General features: G+C 37.1%; 1 protein-coding gene across 2 annotated transcripts; it reads left to right on the forward strand.

Moving 5' to 3' along the window:
* Positions 1–332: 332 nt before the first annotated feature.
* LOC134652789 (inositol polyphosphate 5-phosphatase K-like) lies at positions 333–18,139 on the forward strand. 2 transcript variants are annotated; one of them, XM_063507956.1, is made up of 10 exons: positions 333–430; positions 548–633; positions 1,401–1,520; positions 3,031–3,256; positions 5,162–5,337; positions 7,011–7,256; positions 8,515–8,668; positions 12,244–12,387; positions 15,962–16,163; positions 17,895–18,139. In XM_063507956.1, the coding sequence occupies exons 2-10, from the start codon at positions 620–622 to the stop codon at positions 18,065–18,067; spliced, it is 1,455 nt and encodes a 484-aa protein (XP_063364026.1). In that variant the 5' UTR covers positions 333–430; positions 548–619; the 3' UTR covers positions 18,068–18,139. The 2 variants fall into 2 exon arrangements, with proteins under 2 accessions (XP_063364026.1, XP_063364025.1); XM_063507955.1 differs by lacking the exon at positions 333–430 and having other exon boundaries at positions 437–633.
* Positions 18,140–24,330: the final 6,191 nt, after the last annotated feature.

Genomic DNA, 24,330 nt, shown 5'->3' on the forward strand with positions numbered 1-24,330 from the left:
TCTAATTATGCCTTCATTGGAGTAAAAGAGAAAGATCCCAGCAATTTGCGAAATTCGGTTTTCACGGTAGCCCGTCAAGCCCCCTCCAGACTATTTGCGTGAATCGCGGTGCGAAGCCGCGAACGCGAGTGCGGAGGGCACTTTAGGTTTGTATAGGCCATTATTGAATTAGGGGAAACAAAAATATTCCAGTGGCAACTTTAGTATCAACTTCACTTTTCGTTTTGACACTTTTGATTTGACAGGTAGTATCTTCTTAGTAGTTTGTGTTTGACAGCTAGTTTTGCGATTGAAGCGTACTAGATTGCTCGTCGTGAAAGTGATTACGATATAAAATATTTGTATTTTTAGTGAAACCTCTCATTGTAATTATGCGTATTTGAAAGTTTTGATATCAGTGACTTACATCACTGAAACTTTAGTGGTTTAAGTAAGTGTACTGTGACTAGTGGCGTAAAATTTGTGATGTTCGATTACAGTAAAATTATTATCTTATCTTTATCTGGTTTGTTTATCTTGTAGTGTTTAAACCTGTGCTTGTTTCTAGGAAATTTACTAGTGATCGATACAGTTCGTATAAGTGTATTGGAAGCCCTTAGGAAAGGGTATAATAGCAAATATGGATAATCTTAGGTAAGTACCTTTGTAAGTAGTTATACGAGTTTCGCGTCAAAGCCAAGGTTACCTACTTAAGTTTGCTCTATACGAGATCGATAACAGAAGTTATTTATAAAACCTGGTGTTGTACAACATGTAGAACTTTTTCTAATTTGACCTACTTAACTAAGTAATAATAACATCTATTTTTCAGTTTGGTGATAATTTTAGTTTATATCAACTTTTAAATAATTATAATATTACATTACATGGTGAAAATATACCTATCAAGGTGCAGTCACTTGCAATAGTTTGTGATGGTACTCATCACTTGAAATATTGGAAATAACTTTTGAATTTAAATTTTAAAATTTTTGTATTATTAAATTTAGACGTAAGTTCTTTAAAACTTTGAGTTCTACATGCCTAATCTTAGTCAAAATTAAAATAAGAAGAATCAAAACTTGCCAAAGCTAATGTGTAATTTTGATTTGTATAAGTACAGATTGAAAATACAATGGTATGAAAACTTTTTATAGGCTATTGGATGCCTAGTGTATACGAGGGCAGCGTAAATATTTGCGGCCTAAGCTAGAAAAAAAAGAGAAATAAAAAAAAATAAACTATGCTACTTTCTTCCTGCCTCTTTGGCAGTTTAAATATTGCTGCCATTACTAATGATTATTAGAGATTAATAATTAACATTTACTTGAATACTCTCTTTAATTTTTTTCCTAAGGCTGCATATTTTTCAGTTGCCCCTCGTTAAAATATTTATGTTGTCAACATCTTTTTTTTCTCAGGTTATATTTTGTGACATGGAATGTGGCCACAAAGGCGCCGTCACAAGACATTAATGCGTTACTGGACTTCCCGTCTCAGTTCAACAAGAACAAGCCGCTGCCAGACTTTTTCATTCTAGGGTTGGTATTTTGTAGTCTGCCAATATTCAAAAGTTACTAATCCATTTATATATTCACATTAAGGTGTGTCCTGATCAATGGGGTTAGCCATTTGAAGTATTTAGCAGATAGTGCCAGCATAGCTTGCCCTGTCAATCCTTAGAATTGTGAAAACTTTTGTTTTTTTAATTGAATTTTATGCTTGGATGCCAGCCCTTTAAGCCAAATCTCATAGAAAAAGGGGCAAGCTATGCTGGCAGCATCTATGCAAACCCTTGACAGTAGCCAACCCCATTTAATGAGACACTGGTGTGTTTGCTTCAGTTTGTGCACCTAATTAGTGCCATTCATGCAAGGCTTGCATTAAAGGTTCCATTTTATCGCATGTCACTATGCCTGTCACATTCACACTTACATACTTGTTAGAACATGACAGGCATGGTGACAGGTGATAAAAATGCGAACGTGCTACGGCTGCTGGACGCACCTTTACACTGTGTAATTTGACATGCTCGCTCAGACAATTAGAGTAACTCGTAATTAGCAATACTTTGTATCAGGTATTTCGGCCCAGTGCAGCAGTGAGCATGTTAAGCTGAATTTAATTGATAATTATTGTAAATTATGTTCATTCATTTGTTTATGATTTGTACCAATGTTTATGTGGTTCAGATTTCTCTAACTTTTATAGCAGGTATTTAGACTAATTTGAAGTGTGCAAAAATCTATATGATCAACACAATGGAACAGTACTAAATTGTTTTTTGTCATTCTTTTGTCAAGAGTTTATAAAAAAAACTGTTGTAATAGTTTTGTGAATCACTACTGATAATACAATGTTGGTAGATGATAAAGATAAATGTAAGATATGAATCAATACAATATATATTATGTTGCACAATTACAAATATACCTAGGGTGCATTTGCACCTATGTAGAGTCGGACCACGATAAGTTTTATGAATTTGGTTTATGTATGCATTCGTACCGTCAAGTTAGTGCAAAGTTAGCGTGGTCAGGTCAGACTACATGGGCCTTTTTATTTAAGCTTGTCCCCTACACTTTTTTTTTAATTTGTGAAATTCTATGTTATTTCTACTCAGAATCACGAGCTCTTTCTATCCTAATAGGAGAAAAAAAGTGTCCCAAGGTTTTTTTCCCATTCCGTTACCATTTTTCATAGACTTTGTATGGCGGTCACGGAATGGAAAGATCGAAAAATGTATGGAAATTTTGGGATACTTTTTTTCTCCTATTAGGATCAAAATAGCTCGTGATTCTGAGTAGAAATAGCATAAAAAATCCCCCAATTATGAAAAAAAAAAGTGTAGGGGACAAACTTTAAATAAAATGGCCCACATACTTCATGTCCAGTCAGCAGCAATAGTCGCTAAGCGAGCGAGGTGTTCAAAATGATCCGGACGCGACTTTATTGTTAAGAGAATAAGAGCGCGTCAAGGTAATTTTGAACACCTCATCCGCTTAGCAACTTCTGCTGCTGACTATCCCAACATTTCCATCTATATTCCAGCCTGCAAGAAGTAAAATCGCAGCTCCAGAACATGGTGATGGACTCTCTATTCTCGGACCCATGGACGTCCGCCTTCAACAAAGTTCTGTGCCGGCAGGAATATGTAATAGCCAAGTCTATAAGACTGCAGGGCTTGCTGTTGTTGGTGTATACGCAGCTGAAGCACATCACGCATCTGAGGGATCTAGAGGCGCAGTATACTAAGACTGGCTTGGGAGGCATGTGGGTAAGTTTGGCTATTTGTTTTATATTTACTGAGAAGTCTTCAACAAAGTTCTGTGCCGACAGGAATATGTAATAGCCAAGTCTATAAGGCTTCAGGGCTTGCTGCTGTTGGTTTATACGCAGCTGAAGCATGTCACGCATCTGAGGGATCTAGAGGCGCAGTATACTAAGAATGGCTTGGGGGGCATGTGGGTAAGTTTAGGTATTTGTTTTTTGTATGAAATGGTTCTTTATATTTACTGAGAACAAAATAGAAAAGTGGAAATTAGCCGCGTCCGGAAACAGTAAAAATAGAAGGGTTTAATGAGGAAGATGAGAAAGAGTGGCATACATAGGTACTGTTTAAAAGAAACTTATAGAAAAAAAACTTTCCTATTTAACACATTCATTGCCACCCCGCCAAACATGACATCCACACCAGGCCACAACAATTCACCACGAATACCACGATCCCGACTATCGGGTCGTCCGGTCTGGAAACGAAATCATAAAATACCCGATAGTCGGGTTTTCGGCACTGAATGTGTTAAATATATCGTCAGGTGACAAGCAAAAGTCACTAAGTACCACCACAAGTTCATAGCCATAGTGAACCATATTAGTACGAAAAGAAGGTTGATTTTTGTTTAAATATTTTAAAGTAATTAGTGACTTTTGCTTGTCACCTGACGAAATATTATGTTATAAGATCAATACGGATAAGTACGGCTTGCCATCACATTGGGGCCTGTTTACACATTGGTTAGTGTTGCGCAATAAACACTAATGAATGTGTAAATTAATGAAGGTCACCCACACTTATCCGTATGCCGCACTTATCCATATTGACCTTACTTTATCCTCCCAGCCCAGCTATACAAACGACAAATCTAAAATTTGCCACTGTAATTTGAACTCATAGTGTAGGAAATAGAGTTGATTTACCGTTGTTTGAAAACTGAACGAAACAAAGCAAAAGCAACTCTGTTCCAATTGAATATGATTTCAATTTCACCGAACTGAATAAGTACTATAGTTAGGGACTTGGGCCTTAGGAGGCAATATTCTGCAGTCATACAGAAGGCTCATCTGTAATCAGACTGTCTGTAATTAAATTAAACCACCTTGCTTCCTTTATGTTAATAAACCAGTATTTTTTCCACTATCATAGTCGTTACCATACATATCTAGAACACGAGGGGTCAATTTAATATAGACTTCAAGGGCAAGACAATATAATATCGCGCACTCATAATTCAATTGATTTACGGCTCTTACGAGGAACGTGTACAATGGCGTAGGCAGTCTCTAGTAAATACCTATTAATGTATGTCTCCATTAAAGCTTGTTTCATTGCGAGACAAAATGTTAAGATGTAACGTGACAGCACCATTAATCAGGATTTCAGGATCAGGATTTTTGGTTTTATGTCAGGATTGCGATGGGAATTGGCAAGTGTTAGGATTTAAAAATCCTAACTACATATTAACCAATACTTAAGTAGAAGCTAACTGAATTTTTGGAGTTGGTCAGTTGTGTTACTTGGTGCTACTAGGTACAGTGTATTTGCTGTAACGCCTGTGACTTATTTTTCAAAAGTGTTTTTCAATAAAAAGGCACGTTAAGAATGTTTACCTTTTTTCTAATGCTAAAAAAGCGGTGTATAGAAGGTTTCACGGTAATCGATAGGGTATATACTTATTGGCTTCCTAACGTTTTAGCACCGAGCAGGGCTTTAAAACACTCCAGGGGGCCTGCCGCGAACACTGAAGTTCGCAAATTGCAGGCATCTTTCTCTGTCACTCTAATCACGCCTTAATTGGAGTAAAAGAGAATGATCCCACGATTTGCGAACTTCGATGTTCGCAGTAGGCCCTCATTTTTAATCCACCCGTCTTATATATACTAACTTAGTCCTTATTTCCAGGGCAACAAAGGCGCAATCAGCATACGCTTCAACATCTACGGCTGCTCCGTCTGTTTCGTGAACTGCCATCTAACAGCACACGAGCATTTACTAGCGGACAGGGTGAATGACTACAACACCATAATTAAATATCATAATTACCATGTTCAGGAGACTTCTAATATTTTGTATCATGAGTGAGTACTTTTATTTAGATGTGCTACATAATTAAAGGCATTAAAATACGAGTGTGGGTTTATGAAACGAGCCGAAAGCGAGTATCATAAAAATATCTCATTAGAGTGTTAATGCCTATTATAAACTCGCTGTGATGTGTTCAGGTTCAGGAACACAATTAAAAGTTCAAGTTTTACATTCTCAAGAAATGCGTTATTACTGTAATGGGATTTAGGTCTCAATCGGATAAATCTACTTTTGCCAACATCGTTATTCAATTGGAATTAGGTCTTATATCAATCTAACCTAGTTCCACTTAATTGCCTTTCTAGGTTAAGTACAAGAATGTTTTTACGTAATTATTCTTAAGAGTAAGAATTCTTAGTATAAGGGAAAACCCCCGCTGTGGGTTTATTTTCTAGTATATTCCCATTAAAAACGCTGACTATTATAAACGGTGGTGGTTTTTATTTTGAACTTTATGTACTAGATATAAGGTTGCTCTTTTAATAACTCGGTGATTTTTATTTTGAATTAAGCCGGTGATTTTTGGGGTTCCGTATCTCAGAAAGAAAAAACGGAACCCTTATAGGATCACTCGTGCGTCTGTCCGTCTGTGTGTCTGTCTTGAATTTTATGAAACAGTTTTTTTTTTTCAAACATGAAATTATATATTACTTAATAGATATTTAAAAACCAAAACACAATCTTTACGAGATGTAAAAGATAAATAATTGCAATGACGTAAGCGTTAGCGACCGGCCTCTGAGCAAAAGACCATTGACCCATAATTTTTAGACCCTACAAGAACTTAGCAAACAACTTTCGTTCAATATGACTCTGACGTAAACGCTATCAACGTCATTTCCGAACGTGACGTTGTAAAGGTCTTATCTGACAGGTATAGTTTGTTTTAAATTGAGTCTTATGTGTGTTCATTAGAGTTGATTTGATTGAACTTCTCTCATATACATATACATAAGGTATGAACCGGCTCTACCGATATTTTTTTTCTCGATATATCATAGTGTCATTGAATATTTAACAGGTTTCTACTTTTGGCGGAGTTAGATTATAACCCATCGAGTCTCGCCGATGCAAATCGCATTTAATCGCAAAAATCCATATCAGAAATTGAAGTAGTGTAGGTATTTGCATTGTTTTCTTTTCGTTTTACATTGGCTTTTGTAGATACCTATTTACTTGACGATACGATTGCACCATCGCCCACACTGTTAACTGACAGTTAAACAGTCCATCGATGGACAGTTAAGAGTGTTTGCTGTTTGTATGGCCCCAGCTGTTCTATAAGAAACGGCATACGAGTTGCTAAAGTGTATAAAACACAAATATTTTGGGTTTTTGGGGTTAACTTGTTATTCTTATTATTTCCATTTTTTTTTCAATTACTTACTAGAAATAAAGGCTTTTTTATTTTATTGATTTATCTCCTGCATATTCAACTGTCACGAGTACAGACATAAAATAATCATCCAGTAGGTATAATTATTTTTTTTGTAAAAAAATCCGTTTCATACATATATATAAATAAATATCAGCCGCCCATACTTACAAAATACATACATTTGTCCTTACTGTAACTGGATCGCTTTGACATTGTTTATGCCTTTTTTCCCTACTTCGTGTTTTCACCTCTTTATCATTATATCAAATGTAACTACGCTTGTTTCAGCTACGTATTCTGGATAGGCGACCTAAACTTCCGTACAGACCACCCGACCGGCACCAGCCCAACGTCAGAAGAGATCGTCACATCACTAAAGAAAGTCGAGAAAGACGTGTATACGAATATATTGAGGCACGACCAGTTGCTAGCCGTTATGGAGAGTGAGGAAGCCTTTGCGGAGTTTAGTGAGCCAGCGATCAAGTTTCCGCCTACTTATAAGTTTAATACCGGGACGGACGAGTATGACATCAAGTGAGTATGGTTTTATATTTGTGTATTAAGTACTAGCCGTTATGGAGTGTGAGGAAGCCTTTGCGGAGTTTAGTGAGCCGGAGATCAAGTTCCCGCCTACTTAAAGGAGTGAGGAAGTTACACGAATCTAGTGCTATTATTAAACTTGTTTATGTCTGTTTTTTAACTGTTAACAAAAATATCTATAGTACGGCTCTTCTGAGGTGAACTTTTCGCTTCGAGCCTTAATCTTTCAAACAAAGGCCATTGTCTCTATTATCGCAAAACCACTTGCTCCTTGAGTTAGCACGTGCCAGTACAACATTCATATTGAAAAACAACCGGTATCGTCATAGTATTAAGGTTCAAATTTAATGTCACTGATATTCTAGATATTACGTTTTGGTAGTGTAGGACGATAAACCGCCCCGAAGCGATACGGCGCTCATATTATTTTGATACTTAGTGTGGTGTTAAATATGAAACGTGGTTATTTATTATATCGTTTTATTTAAATTATTAGCTTGCGGTGGTAAATGTAATAATTTACAAAGGTGCAGCTGCAAGCATTGTTATTTTTTCTTATCTTTAAAATAAAGATACTGTGAAATTAGCACCTCTGACGTGATGCCGACGTATAGTGACAATAAAAACACTGATAAGGCAAACGTGGAGCTTTGAAGCGTACAGCTTTTCTAACAAAACGTCACGTGTCAACGGTCAGAAGAAAGGTCGGTTATAAGAAAGAAATTGATTATATCTGATTTTTTATGATACGATTTTATCTAGTAGTACGTATAACTGTTTATATACCTACACGGAAAAATGTTGATTATACCTATGTTAAACTTATTAATCTTAAATTTACATTGTTACCTTAGATTTTGTTATATAACAAATATACAACGCTTTATCATAAATAACCGTGTTTCATTTTTAACACCACACTAAGTATCAAAATAATATGAGTGCCGTATCGCTTCGGGGCGGTCTATCGTCCTACACTACCAAAACGTAATATCTAGAATATCAGTGACATTAAATTTGAACCTTAACACTATGACGATACCGGTTGTTTTTCAATATGAATGTTGTACTGGCACGTGCTAACTCAAGGAGCAAGCGGTTTTGCGATAATAGAGACAATGGCCTTTGTTTGAAAGATTAAGGCTCGAAGCGAAAAGTTCACCTCAGAAGAGCCGTACTATACACAAAATCGATTTTGACAACAATTGATTTCAAAACCTTGACATCTGAGAGATATTGTCTACATTTTCAGACGGAAACCTTCCTGGACGGACAGGATATTATACAAAGTGATAGCAAACAACTATGAAAACATTACCCTCCGGGCAGATCTCATATCGTATAACCACGTGCCGTTCTACACGCTGAGCGACCACAAGCCTGTAGTTGCGCAGTTTAATATTAAGGTCAGTACATACAAACCAGGGATGTAACGGATGTGGTTTTATCGGAACCGAAAGCGGAACCAGATGTTTTAAATTTAGTTTATCGGAACCAGAAACGGAATCGGAACCGAAAACGGAACCGGAACCAGAACCGGAGCCTGAGTCAGTACTATCAGTAGGTATACATTACACAACACAACACATACGAATAGGTACTTTAAATTCAAAAACACGGATAAACCAGTACATCTAATTACTGCAGCACGTGGCAAGCGGGGCTATGAGCGAATGACTGGTATAAACCTGTTTGTTTTTGATGTACACCGCTCATGTCCCGCTGCCGCGCTAACCATTGACATCCGATATAACTTCCGTTTCAAAAGTAACGGAAACGGAACAGAAACGGATGTGTAATACCAAACGGAAGTTCCGACTTAACGGAAACGGAGCTCCGTAACATCCCTGATACAAACATACATGCTATGAGAACATCACCCTTCGAGCTGACTTAATATCTCAACACGCTTAGCTATCACAAGCCTGTCGTAGAAAAGTTTAACACACATATGTACTAAATTTTTCATAATTTTAGATGAAGGGCTCAAGGAAAGTACATTTTGCTAAGTTGAATTCGGAGGAACTGAACTTGATAACTCATGATAAGCATCTCTTACAATAAACTAGTAAAATAACACTGCTTATGTCAATGACACATGAAAAGTTTGCAGATTTTACTTGCCGATGCACGTGTTTAACCTTACATGGTATATAACTTACTAATTAGGTGCGACATGTTACAAGTACTTATCGAACTTTAGAAATGCATGTCTAAGGTCCACTTGCACCATCCCACTAACCCAAGGTTAAGCGGTTAAACCGTTAACTCGGTGTCAAAAAGTACTGGTAACCATGGTAACTCCAGGTTAAACTCTGCTAACCCAGGTTAGTGGAGTGGTGCAAGTGGCACTAAGTTTGGTAACATCGCCATCTAATAGATACATCAGACCGGCTGGCATGAGTTGCGTTTTCGCGCGCGAGTCCATACTTGAAGTTGTGCTAGATATATGTAGTTGCGCGTGAGAACGCAACTCATGCTAGCAGGTCTGAGCGGCCAAGATGCTCAAACGTGACGTTCCACGAGAAAAGGTATCTTATGGCGGCTGGCACTTACGTCGCTTACACCGCAATAGTATTGGAGCGGCGTTAATAATAGCGTAAGCGCCAACTGCCATAAAGGCACCTTTACCCGTGGGACTTCACAAATAGCTGAATCCGAACATGCGTATTAACACTAGGCGTATGAACACCTTATAATAAATGCTTTGTTTAGATGTTTGTGAACACCTTGGCCGCTCCGATCTATATGATACCGTCTGTAGTATGCATGTTAGTATATTATTGGTGTACCTAACTTTCAATGACTTGCGAACCTTGTCTGTTTGTTTATTCTATTTGCCAATTAGCATCCAGTCAATGCTATTCGCACAGTAAAATTTCCAAAGCTATGCGAAAATATCTAATAAAGTGGAATATTCTTTATTAGATACTAGCGACCCGCCCCAGCTTCGCACGGGTTAACAAATTATACATAAACCTTCCTCTTGAATCACTCTATCTATTTAAAAAAAAACCGCATCAAAATCCGTTGCGTAGTTTTAAAGATCTAGCATACAGACAGACAGACAGACAGCGGGAAGCGACTTTGTTTTACACTATGTAGTGATAGTAACTTATAAATACCCTTTGTGTTCTGTACGGATTCAACGAAGACCAATGATATAAGACTTTAAGACCTTAAGTATGTATGTATTTGACCCACAAGTATGTATGTACCTCTGAGATCTAATATGAAAGTTCAATGTGGGGTAGACTGGCATATAAAATTTATTGATGTTTGATAACTCAGCTTTAAATTCCATGGTATATAATACAGATTCCTGCAGGTTATTAAGATAGCTGAAATGGGGCATTATCTATGAAAAGGGACCTTATTGTCGATGGCGCTTACGCCGCACAGCGTCGCGCGGCATTGTGTTTATATCAGATCATCGTTAATAATGGCGTAAGCGCCATCGACAATGAGGTCCCTTTTCATTGATAACGTCACAAATACGCGTCACATCCCCGACGAAGTTGTAGACCTTTTTGTAGTAGAAGTAGTAGACCTTTTTGTAGTAGAAGTAGTAAACGAAGTAGTAGACCTTTTTGTAGTAGAAGTAGTAGACCTTTTTGTAGTAGAAGTAGTAGACCTTTTTGTGAATTGCCCCAATAGCTGCTTGCCACTAACACTGTAACATTGCACGTGCATGCGTAGATCCGTCACGGCTTCATTCGCTCGCTGATCGAGCGCGAATCGCTCAGACCGCGAGCGTCCGTCCGCATGCGGTCCGCCGTCATGGCTCCTTTGACAACCAACAATGGCGAAACCACGATGACCGATGGGCCGGACGCAATGAGTGCCGCGAGTGCTGATACTTGTGATTCTACAGAGGTAATTGTATATTGCATGTTGGCATTTTGAATTATTAATGTAGTTAGCTAAACTACCGTCACGGCTTCATTCGCTCGCTGATCGAGCGCGAATCGCTCAAACCGCGAGCGTCCGTCCGCATGCGGTCCGCCGTCATGGCTCCTATGACAACCAACAATGGCGAAACCACGATGACCGATGGGCCGGACACAGTGAGTGCCGCGAGTGCTGATGTTTGTGATTCTACAGAGGTAATTGCATGTTGGCATTTTGAATTATTAATGTAGTTAGCTAAACTACCGTCACGGCTTCATTCGCTCGCTGATCGAACGCGATCTGCGAGGGCCTTTTCTTACAATGTACCCGAAGGGGCCTCGCGAGGCCGTGTGCGAAAGCCCATATCGCCTAGCTACGTCACTGTTTATTAATGTACAGTAGCAAAACTATTGTTAGTTAGTTCGCGTTAAGAATGCAGTAAAATCATCCGCCGGTCTAGCCACGACCGTAACCAATCAAATCGTTCCTAGACAAGTTAGGTTAGTGTTGATGAAGTAACTTAAACAGAATATTTAAGCTAAAAAAATAATGTGCAAAAGAATTTAAAAATAGTGCGCTAGAACAGAAAAGTGTTACTTTGATCCCTCCTAGCAGGGAAGAAAAAGCTCTTTTCCGAATAGGTGGTGTGAAAAGAATTTTGTAAATAAAACCAGACGAAAAACTTACCGTTTTCATGGAATGCTCCTGCTATAGCTTAAGAATGCCTAGAAGAAGAGTATAATTGGGAATGCTTTGATTAACCTAAGTCAATAAATTCGCTCGGTTTTCCCTGCAATATTGTTTTATGTACCGAAACCTTGGAGGATATAATCAAACGGAGACGCCATGTCTGTAATTTTCTGTACAAAACAGTCTGCCGATTTTTGCGGGGGAGGGGAACGTCAAATGTATGCGTAACGTAAAAATAGCCATGTCAGATAAACGTCAGTCCATACATTGTGTATGACCGTTGGCCGCCTATTTTCGACAGAGGGGAAAGCCTGTTAATGGCTACTCCGTTTAGTTGTATCCTCCAAGACCGAAACCGATCTTCCACATTGACCCTACGTATACTGTTCTATTTCCGCAGACGTTCTCAAACTATACGGAGAAGACGATAAAGTTCGTGCTGAACAACCAGAAATGGTACATCGGGGACTCAGAGTACAGGATGGAGTGTATCCTGTCCCAAGACGTCGAGATACACCCCAACGACTGGATCGGCATTTACGATGTAAGTATACTTATTACTGACGACCGGTCTGGCCTAGTGGGTAGTGACCCTGCCTGTGAAGCCGCGGTCCTGGGTTCGAATCCCAGTAAGGGCATATATTTCTGTGATGAGCACAGATATTTGTCCCTGAGTCATGGTTGTTTTCTATGTATTTATGTATTTGTAAATTATATCTATCGTTGTCTGAGTACCCACAACACAAGCCTTCTTGAGCTTACCATGGGGCTTAGTCAATTTGTGTAAAGATGTCCGTTAATATTTATTATTTATTTATTTATTACTTACTTTACTTGCTTACTTGGAACAGAATAGGATAGTTTTTTATTCGTAAACACACAGACAATAGATATAATTACATAAAAAGAACATAAAGTGTCACGAAATGGCCCCATCTCAGCATGTTGCTGGCGACTTGCAGCGCTGATGGACTGCGCACGGAAGGACTTACTTACATCTGTGGTGCGACGACCCGAAGTTAATCTAGGCACAGATCTAGGCTTAGTAAATGTAGTACCTATCCATAAAAATCGTCTGATACATATCAGTAGTTGCGTTAAAAGAAAGACGAAAATAAACAATACTACATTATTGTCGAGGTTCGGAAGTAGCTACTTGCAGGCTGAGGATTCGTTATAAACGGACGACCTTGGGAGTCTGTTTAATTGAACCCGAAGCCAGCAAGTAGCCTTCCAGCCGAGTCATATATAGTGCTTTTCTCAAAAATGGTGCAAGAAATAGAAATATTTTACAGAAGCAACGTTCTAATTTTCACAGAAAAAAGTAAAACTATTAAAAAGATTTGCTTGCCGCCTTTAAAAAAAAAAGAAGTGTATTTTTCTGCTGAAAATACGCCAACGTATTTGAGACACCTAAATAGTCGCAGTACCAACATTATAATAATAAGTGCTGATCATCTGTTTGGCTGTTTAATGGACCTATGCCTTCATTTGATATGGCCATTTAAGAGGCCGGTATCGATTTTAGGCGCAAAAATGTAAAATTGATAGATTTAGTCGATGAAATTGTACACCTTCTGTTACGTAATAGAAATAACAAGTACTGGTATCTATTAGCACGTCTTCTTATCTTGCATTTGTACAGATCATTTTTTTGAAAACTGACTCACTAAATTAGTAATGATTTTTTTTTCTGATGGACGTTTAGGTAAACGCGCGTAAAGCACTGATTTAGTCGATCTTATTTGTAAATTCCGTAAAGTTTGGACTGCTAAAAATGGTAATTATGTATTACACATATCCTATACTCCAACTTGCATAGACTACATTTTTGTTATATGATATTGAACAAGAGTAAATGAAAGTTAGACGAAATCAATTTTCACCAGAAATTACTTCATAACAAGTGAACATTTTTCGTGAAAATCGACTTAATTTCAACGTAATTTTGATACTTAAACAATCTACAACATTTCCTGAAACTGTTCTTATACATAATTTTTTATAATTTATAACTATAATTTTTTGATAAATTTTTAAAAACTGCCCCTGCTCGTCATATATTGCCGGTGACGCACGCTCGGGACCTTATTATTAAAAGGCAAGATGAGAAGACGTGTCAATAGAAACCAATACTTGTTATTTAGATATTAAGTAACAAAAGGAGTACAATTTCAACGACTAAATCTATCAATTTTACATTTTGGCTCTAAAATCGTTAACGGAGCCTTAAAGTTTTAAAAAGTTTGAAACTCGTTAAATAATGGAATTTGTACGCAACATTGCAGTCCCGAAATCGAGACTGCAATGTTATTAACTTTTTAATTTTTTGAATGACCATAAACTACGCACTTCGCGACCTATTTTTTAACCGGCAACCTCGACTTTGCCGTCCATTTTTGAGAAAAAATACAAACCTGCGTAAGTCAAGTCATAACCCTTCTCGCATAACAAAACACCGTGCCAATGACCTCTATCGACACACAGATAAAGTTCATTTCAGCGTGACGTAACGTTACGTCAACGTAAGGAAAACCCGCAACCTTCACTTATGATAATTCTGTGTCGCAACTATGTTGCTAACCTCTGGCTGGGTAACGTTACATTGTATCTGGTAAACAGGGAAATCTTTCGTGACCATAGCACTTGGCTAACACGCCATACTACGGAAATCGTTTGAGTATGTGTGCGTACGGAACAATGTGTGTGTAACTTTGAGCAACGCCGGTTTCCGACACGTCGGAAGGGAGGAGCCCAAGCGATATCTTACCGTACAAATCGGAAACGTGCACACAGTCGCACTTCTCACTTACTACATACAAAATCCAATCTGTAATGACGACACAAATACATAGAAAATGATATGACTCGATCTCTTTATGTGTATGGACGAGTCACAATACGCACAGCCATAGGTACAGTTGCGCCAAAGAGAATAGATAGTATAGAGGGGTCCTGTCATAGTAAATTTTGTAGTCACAGTAAATTTACTGCCATCTATCGACAATTCGACACACGACTAAAACTCAAAATGAAAACGTATGTAAACTATCAATATATGGATAAATGATTTTATTATTTCTTTCATTCCTATGTGTTAAAATTGATAAACATCAAACGGTCAACGCCATCTGTGTGCGTCATCTATCCGAGAGCGACTTTTTCTTGATTTCAGAGGCACGTTTTTTCCTTACACTTTATTCATCTTATACGGAGTTACATATGTCTTTGGTTATGCTTATGCTTCGGCAGAGGGGAAAGGTACGAATGCCGTCTCCTGGTGTTGCTCGAAGGTGTGTAAGCGCCACAGTTGAAAATGTTTTATTTTATTTATTTATTTTATTTATTAGGAGAACAAACGGAGTAAAATGTACATAAGATTCTATTAAAGACTACCTTAAAACATGCCTTTTCCTCCCCAGCTGTCCTCACCGAGATACACATGTAGTTAAATTCAGTTTACTTATTATAATTATTAACAGATATTTTCTATTGGCACGAACCATTAGTAAACAAAAACAAACAGTTTGTAGTACCTTATATCTTAAGACTATACTTACTTATACCACGAATTAAATAACAATTAATGGATTTCTATTTATGCAAGGAAAAAAAACCTAATTAACATATGATGTGGCTTAACTAACAGTCTTCTGGGATTATTCCAACGATTTGCTTTTAAAATTGAATTTTGGTAGTGTCAAAGATGTCGACCGAGACAAGACTTTTATTGAAGTGACAACTTCTTTAGCGGCGCTGTGCACTTTTTGAGGTGGGGAAAAAAATGTTAAACTCGAGACAGGGTAAGGCGATCACGTGACCGTAATATTTAGATGGCATTTAAATCAATAAAGAAAAACTCAATGGCATTACATGAAAAACTGTTACATGTAATGTCATTGAGTTTTTCTTTATTGATTTAAATGCCATCTAGTGAGTTTCGCTCTAACTGGTATTAATATAACTCGAGTACTAACAGTGATGTGCTTAGGGGTTTCAAGTAATTAACGCTAACGCTAGATGGCGTTAACCTCAACTATACATAGTGCGTTTTCACTTCTGCCCCCTGAGTGCAACCTGTTGTTTTTTTTATTAATTTTTTTGGTGTACTTTTCCAGGCATCCTTCAACAACTTGGACGATTACATAGCCTACGAGTACATGGCCAAAGTGCACCGACCAGAGATCCAACCCGTGCACGTAGCCCCAGGCACTAGGGTGGTCATCCTGAGCTTCCCGGTCGGCAGCGGCGTGAGGATACCAGGCTTCTACCGGTTTATATACTTCAGCCAACCAAATAGCGATGTCAGGAGCGTTCTAGGTAAGAAACTACCCAAAAATATAGTTGGTCAAATCAATTTGTCAGTCAGTAAGAACCAGGAAAACTATAAGCAGGGGTCGGACAAAAAGTGCGGATGACGTGAAACCACTTATAGGATGATTTCAAATAGTATTTTTGATTTTCATAAACAATTATCACTTATCATTTATCAACCTCTTTATTAAACGATATCACCACTTGAAATGAGTAAGTACGTTTTTGACTGACACATTGTCAATCAGATGAACAATAAATTGACTTCGTTATTGTTTAGCTATTGTATCTTCACGATTATATTTAGCTAAAATTTATATTTACTAATGTATAAGAAAACGCTCTAAAATGTCATCTTTACTCGAATATTGTGGCAAGTTTCGTGAAATTTATTTTATTCACTACATCACCCTACCACCTGTATTATTAATTCCATGGATTTATTTACGATTATTTTGTTACTTTATTAATACTACTTTGTTACTACATGTCACACGGAAGTTTAAATACAAACTCAAACATCATCCTGTGTGTAAGATTACGTCATTTTTACGTCATCCGCACTCTTTGTCCGACCCCTGCTCATCCTTTTCTTTTGGGTACTAGTACTAGTGTAAGTCAAAGATAGTATGATTCACTCTATGTGTTTAAAATGAGACAGTCCTTTGATAAAGTATGCCTACTATTTATTGGTAGGGTGTTAACTACTGCTAAATAGGGTGTTTGACTACTAGTCAAATCAGTTTCTTTTTTCGAACTGTCAAAACGATTTTGGTGTTATGGAATTTATATGAAACACTAGCATGTGACGTCACAATCAAATTACCTACTCTTTATAGTTTTATACGGGTTTTAAAATAGAAATTGTGTCTAAAAATAGCTGTTGTTTACTTTCCGTACCGAAAGGGTAAAAACGGGACCCTATTACTAAGACTCCGCTGTCCGTCCGTCCGTCCGTCCGTCCGTCTGTCACCAGGCTGTATCTCACGAACCGTGATAGCTAGACAGTTGAAATTTTCACAGATGATGTATTTCTGTTGCCGCTATAACAACAAATACTAAAAACAGAATAAAATAAAGATTTAAGTGGGGCTCCCATACAACAAACGTGATTTTTGACCGAAGTTAAGCAACGTCGGGGGGGGTCACTACTTGGATGGGTGACCGTTTTTTTGCTTGTTTTTTTTTTGCTTGTTTTACTCTATTTTTTGTTGATGGTACGGAACCCTCCGTGCGCGAGTCCGACTCTCACTTGGCCGGTTTTTTACGATTTAACGAGCGATCCGCCTGGGCTTCGCACGGGTTAACAAATTATACATAAATCTTCCTCTCTATCCTCACTTTATCTATTAAAAAAACCGCATCAAAATCCGTTGCCCAGTGTTAAAGATCTAAGCATACATAGGGGCAGGCCACAGATAAGACATCCTCTAGACTGAGCATAGTAACGCTACCCCCTCTGCCTTATACGGTAGTTTTACTCCATCTTCGAGTCAATCCCGTGCCGTGATTGGTCCGTGTCTTTGAACGGACCAATCAGGGCACGGGATTCGCTCACCTCGTCCCCCCGCACCCCCGTATATTTGGCAGCATCGGTTTCGTGAAATAATTGCTCTAAACTCCGTCTAGAGGATTCCTAGTCTATGGGGCAGGCAGACAGCGGGAAGTGACTTTGTTTTATACTATTTAGTGATTTCTTCACGAGCTTAGACAAATAATTGCAATTTTTTTTTTCAGGCGTATCAACCCCCTTCGAAGCCAGCTTCAAAACCGAGGACCCCCAATGGGCGTCGACCAGCACCACCCCCACCCCGAAACCCACCACCACCACGGACGTGTTCACAGACTTCACGGGCCTCGACGTTGCGAATCTGTCGCGGCACTTCTCGCACGACCTGAGCATCGACTGACTAAAGAGTTACTTGCCTGGCTCACCGGCAAATGGGAGGAGGCGGCCTTAAGGTTTGTAAGGTCACAAATTTTAGGTCTGTAAAATTAATATTCCTATTTTTAGGGTTCTAACACTTGGAGGATATAATCAAACGGAGACGCCATATCTGTAATTTTCTGTACAAAACAGTCTGCCGATTTTTGCGGGGGAGGGGAACGTCAAATGTATGCGTAACGTAAAAATAGCCATGTCAGATAAACGTCAGTCCATACATTGTGTATGACCGTTGGCCGCCTATTTTCGACAGAGGGGAAAGCCTGTTAATGGCTACTCCGTTTAGTTGTATCCTCCAAGTTCTAACATTACACGGTTAATTCATACAATGAACATTCAACGCTAACACTACAGTAAACTGGGGTGGAGTTGATTTTTGAACGCAAGCTTAAGAATAGGGAATATTACGCGAAAGTCTGCGTAGGGGGCGCCACTCCAACAACAAGTAAACAATCTAAGGTCTACCGCAAACGAGAGAGTCGACTTTTTGTTATCTAACCTCTCTATCACTCTTGCATATTCGAGCGATAAAGAGGCAGATAGCTGAGTTTCGATTTCGCGTAAACAAAACGCCTTGATGTATCAATGTCATATTTGATTGTCTGTGAAAACTTGTCAAAAAACAGTTTAAGATACAGTATGTATAAGTTACTCTATGGTACACTTAAGTCACTAGTGCTGCACTCTGGCGTAATACTCCCTAAAACATTGCAGTAATACTCCCTATTTTGTGATGTGGTTTGCACCAATAGAAACCCATTCGTTATAGTTCAAAATCGATGATAAATGTTTCTCCTATTATTTTTACTGATAAAATTAATAACTTTATTATAAAGTTAATAGATAACGCTTATAATTTACATGACACTTCCGTATATTGTAGTGACTTATTAAATACCCACCTAATAATTTAGTGTACATATAGTCAAATAATTTAATTTCGAACACATTTCGTACCTTGTCACAGTGACAATCAATATGAAAGTCGCTAGAGACCTCATACTATTGTCACTGTGACAAGGTACGAAATGCGTCGGAAAATAAATTCTTATAAGGGAACCAAAATTGATAAATTAAATTCTTTGACTGTGCAGTCAGCAGCAGAAATTGCTAAGCGGGCGAGATGTTCAAAATTACCTTGACGCGCTCTTATTCTCTTAATAATAAAGTCGCGTCAAGATAATTTTGAACACCTCGCCCGCTTAGCAACTTCTGCTGCCGACTGTAAGGTGACTTTGTCGTTGGTTCCATTGTAAAAGTTCAGTATGACCTACATATCCAATACAGAGAATGGATAAGGATTAAATTAATGAACAAGTATGCTAGTTAGCTCCGTTTAACAAAAAACAGCAATGTAAATATGTTGATGTAAATGTAAATACATATAAGTAAACAAGCAAATCCATGGCTTTTAGACAAAATTAAAAACAAATGTACTTACATCATAGTATAGTATTTATAATTTTATAGTACACTAGCGACCCGCCCCAGCTTCTCACGGGTTAAAAAATTATACATAAACCTTCCTCTTGAATCACTCTATCTATTAAAAAAAATCGCATCAAAATCCGTTGCGTAGTTTTAAAGATCTAAGCATATATAGACAGACAGGGAAGCGACTTTGTTTTATACTATGTAAGATGCATAACACTTATGTATGTAGGCAAGTAGATAATTATTATATTATTGGAAATATTATATTATTGGATTATTATTTTATTATTGGAATTGATCAATTAGTATAAAGAACTTGGGTATTAAAGCGTATAAACAAACTGTCCATCGGTGGACCTTATGCCTTTGTAATAAGGTTTACGAACTGTCAATTAACAGTGTGGGCGATGGTGCCAATTTTCTAATTGAGCGAAATTAGAAAAAAAAAATACGAAGTCTAGAAGATCATTGTAACTCGAATTTAAACTGTTGTGAGACATACTAACATTGAATAATAAACCGTAAAATTATTATGATGATTATTGTAACTCCGGATGAGTCACCAGCGTGTTGCTGGCTTGAAAACCATATTTTTTTTATATTAAAGGTAATTGCTCCTGTCTAAGGCGTGTAAACAAAAAGGAGGGAATGGAGAAATTCCCACGCTTCTGGTAAGCTTTGGTAGCTCAGTTGGTTAAGAGCGATTGGAGCGGTGTTCCGAAAGGTAGCAAGTTCGAGTCTTGCCGGAGTCTATGAATTTTTCCTTTAACACATTCAGTGCCAGCGCGAGCTACGCGCTACGAGCGTAGCCGATAACACGGGAAAAACCGTATGTAGCGAAAAGAGCCTACGAACAGTGAACTCCCCTAGTGAGTCGCTGGTATGTGCTAACAAAAATTTTAGTTCTGTTTTATATACAATTTAAGTAAATTTTAGATGCGTGTAATATACATATGTATATAACTAGTAGAGTCTAAAGGAGGGTCGGTTTATATAGGTTGTACTTAGCTGTAAATATTGTATTCAAGTTGAAAAAGTACATGACATATTTATTTGTAAAAAATATAGAATGAGGTTAGAGTCGGACCACACTAACTTTTCATACCAAGTGCTACGTCAAGTATAGAGCTTATAGGTATATGTATACATTCTTACTGCCAAGTTTGTGCAAAGTTAGTGTGGTCAGAGTCTAATATCAGTAGTCCAGTTAAAAATACTTAATAAATATAATTGTTATTAATGTTATTATAGTTTGATTAGCGCTTGTATATCAAAATATATCACTTAATAATATACATGCTTTATGCAATAATATACTTCCCCATAGATATATTACATTTCATATTTATTATCCAACATAGGGTAATTCGCCAGTAACTGGCCACTTTTAGTAACGCCGCCATAAACTAAAAATGAATTCTATTCACCTATAAACAGAATGCATTTTAGTATAAGGCGGTTATTATTGAAGGCTGGCCAGTTATTGAAACCGTATACTAAAATGAATTCTGTTTATAGTTGAATATAATTCATTTGGTGGCCAATTACTAACAGTGGCCAGTTACTGGCGAATTACCCTACATGGTTTATAAATGTGTTAAGTCTACAATTCGTGCTTCGAATCTGACAGCTCAAATAGATGGCGGTGTACGGCTCCGTATGTTAGACGGTATTTCTGTTTTCCTTAAGCTAACGTTTGACATTTCAGTTTTCATAATAGTTGGTCAAACCAAATTTGTCAGTAAATAAGAATAAAAAAAACTATACTCATCCTTTTCTTTTGGGGGCTAATACTAGCGTAAGACAAAGATAGTATGATTCTCTCTGTCTATGTTTGAAATGAGACAGTCCTTTCACAAACTATATAGCTATGTTTGGTGCCGTACAGCACCATCTTATCCGCTGCCAAATTCGGGACACGTTTTTTTAGACTTTACATATCTTATACAATCAAATCTTTGCTATTATTAAGTACCTTGCTGGGCTAAACATGTAATAATGTGATATATTTACATAATTTATATACATAAGATACATATATTCAATAAGTACACGGTTTAGCAATGTAACCATTAGTTACTATTTGTATGGATTATCTTCGTATGTAAGTAAAGTAATAATAGCATCCTGTACTACGAATAACTAAATGAAAATGACCATATTACCTATCCTATATAAACGGTAGGTAAGTTAATACTGTGTTAAATCAACATAATAATGTGTTTAATTATAATTATCTGTCTTTTTTCCTGATAAGTAAATTCATACCATAACACTAATAAATACTTCAAATGTCTTAACATACATAATTGATAATAGTATGTGATTGTAATTTTGGTCACAAATGACAAAAGATAAAAAACTGAGCCATTATTTTATTATTTATACAGATTGTCCAAGAATAATCGGAACGAAATTAGTTAATGGGGACCAGAAATGTATTGTAATTATACCACCGCTTATACTATCGCTTTAAAAATCTTAGTTTTAATATTACGGGCTCAAAATTAAAGCTCACTATGACAATAATGGGCTAGATAATGTATTCTTTGTTCATAATTCAGGCAATGATTTTTCATGCCAAAAGTTCGTCGTCCCTTTAGTTAAATTTTCTCTCTATTCCTTGTTACATTTCTGTCAATTTCGATACCTAAAGTATTTCAATTGCATTTACTTTTTTTTACTACTTCTATCAGATAATAAGAAAAACTATCATAAACCAGTCCGCTATTGTATAGAATATTGTTTTATTCCCGGCAATATTTTACGGTGAGAATATACCTACAGGTTATATTGAGCAACTTTCGCGAAAAAACATTTGGCTCACCCCTCTGCCACGGGGGTCGCCGCTTAAAGCCCAATTTCCGCCATTTTAAATATTATTAAATTGTACAACGGGACTTAATCGCGTCTCGTATCTAAGTTTTAAGATTTACCTCCGCCGTTTCGAGGACGGCGTGGTCCCCGTGGTCTCGGAGAAGACTGGCTAAAGTTGACATCAACATCTTCCCCGCGAGTTTTTCGAACTACCGGCACTTGGTCTTGTTTATCAGCTTGAACGTTTTGCGCACTACGGATGTTACTCTGTCGACACACAACACTAACGATATTCGATTTATAGATTAATATTGTGTAAAAATCGTGAAGGTTTAAATCAGTATTTTTAATATTTTCCATAAAACAAAATGATAGAAAATATTATATCTTACTACTTAAACTGCTGCTGTTGAAACGGAGACCTTCGCTAACGCTCGGTTAATAATGTAAAAAATATGACAAGAACTTCACACTTGTTCCTTTTAGTTTAGTAACCATGTGCGTACGAGGTTTATTATACTTTTCGCCCAAGTGCTATAATGGGTCATTGTGACACTTTGTCGCTGATGTTAAAACTTTTCAACTTTTAAGTGCTTAAAAGTCTTGATTGGTGTTTCGGCCTCAAAAGTTTAGGCTGCTGGTCCATTAGTAGGAAATATGGCATTGTAAACCTATGGAATATGATCATAAGAAATTACTTTATTAAATGTAATATTAAAAAAAGAACTAAATAGTCGACCGCTTCTTCATAAAAACGTATTCTCCGTTTTTCTCCCTGATTAAATTGATTATTAGCTCGCTACCTAATGTCACAAACTACCCTGGGTATATCTCGCCTTAAGGATTAAAATGTATTAATAAACTGTATACTGCTTTTCTATCTACTTGTATATAGCTTGTAGATAATTCGGACTGAATTAGGAGTTCACTTTTGTAGTAAATAATTATGTATATTTTAACATATTTTATGTATTTTAAAATTCATTCCGAACATGTATGTAAAAACATGAATTTTAATTTCAAGAAACAATCCATATGCACTATCTGTACTAAATTAACTTACTTATACGAGTAAATAAACTAGAACTCTACGTTAGCAGTAGTAGTAGGTACCTAATAATATTGCGACCAATTCAGTAGAATGATATTAGTTACACGTAAATCATATATACCTATATGTAAATATAATATGTATATTTATATTCACCGTGGGACTAAATGACCCGACCAACTTTAACCATACATTGATAGCTAAGTGGCCTAAAAAATTAACATAATGTAATGGTGAAAAAGTCTTTACAGTACATATGGGGCTACTTTTCCGCACTAGTGCGTAAAATAGCACTTTTCGTGCGTATGTCGAAACTTTAAAGTGCCATATGTACTGTAAAACGTTGTTCGATACACGTGCGAATAGGTAATTCGCAACTCGTGTCGATTTAAAACACTCCCTTCGGTCGTGTTTTAATTTATCGCCACTCGTTTCGAATTTCCTCTTTTTCGCACTTGTAACGAAAATAACTATACTGTACGAGATATATCGCAATATATTCTTGCAAGGTTAATCTCTAGCTGTTTCATTCTAATCTGTTAACATTAAATTCCTTAATTTTGGTTGTGTTCAGCTTATCGCTGTCCGTCGTCAATTTTGGTCGGAGTATTCGCGCCCACGGTGTATATTTTTGCCACACCCCGAAACTTGTGTTACCTCTATTGATTCTTGCCAAAATCCACGCAATACTAATGTACAAATATCGTTTTATCCCTTTCTTACAAACACATAAGTCAAAATGACATAAAGACAAATGATTAATAGCTAATTGACGGTTGTAGCGTGTTTATGAACAACGCCATAACAGTATATCTCCAACTAAACTTTTTATTTTCCTGATTAGAAATTCACAAAAACAGTTTTTTTTTATAGAATACCCAGTTCATTTACATTTACAGACCTTTTATAAATGCCTAAGTATTATA

Source organism: Cydia amplana, chromosome 12 (assembly GCF_948474715.1).
Source record: "Cydia amplana chromosome 12, ilCydAmpl1.1, whole genome shotgun sequence".
Classification (NCBI taxonomy): domain Eukaryota; kingdom Metazoa; phylum Arthropoda; class Insecta; order Lepidoptera; family Tortricidae; genus Cydia; species Cydia amplana.

Excerpts from the sequence above, each read along its gene's own strand:
- LOC134652789 (XM_063507956.1), top strand. Across the intron at positions 1,521-3,030 it reads CCAGACTTTTTCATTCTAGG|CCTGCAAGAAGTAAAATCGC; the intron begins GTTGGTATTTTG and ends TCTATATTCCAG. Across the intron at positions 16,164-17,894 it reads CGATGTCAGGAGCGTTCTAG|GCGTATCAACCCCCTTCGAA; the intron begins GTAAGAAACTAC and ends TTTTTTTTTCAG.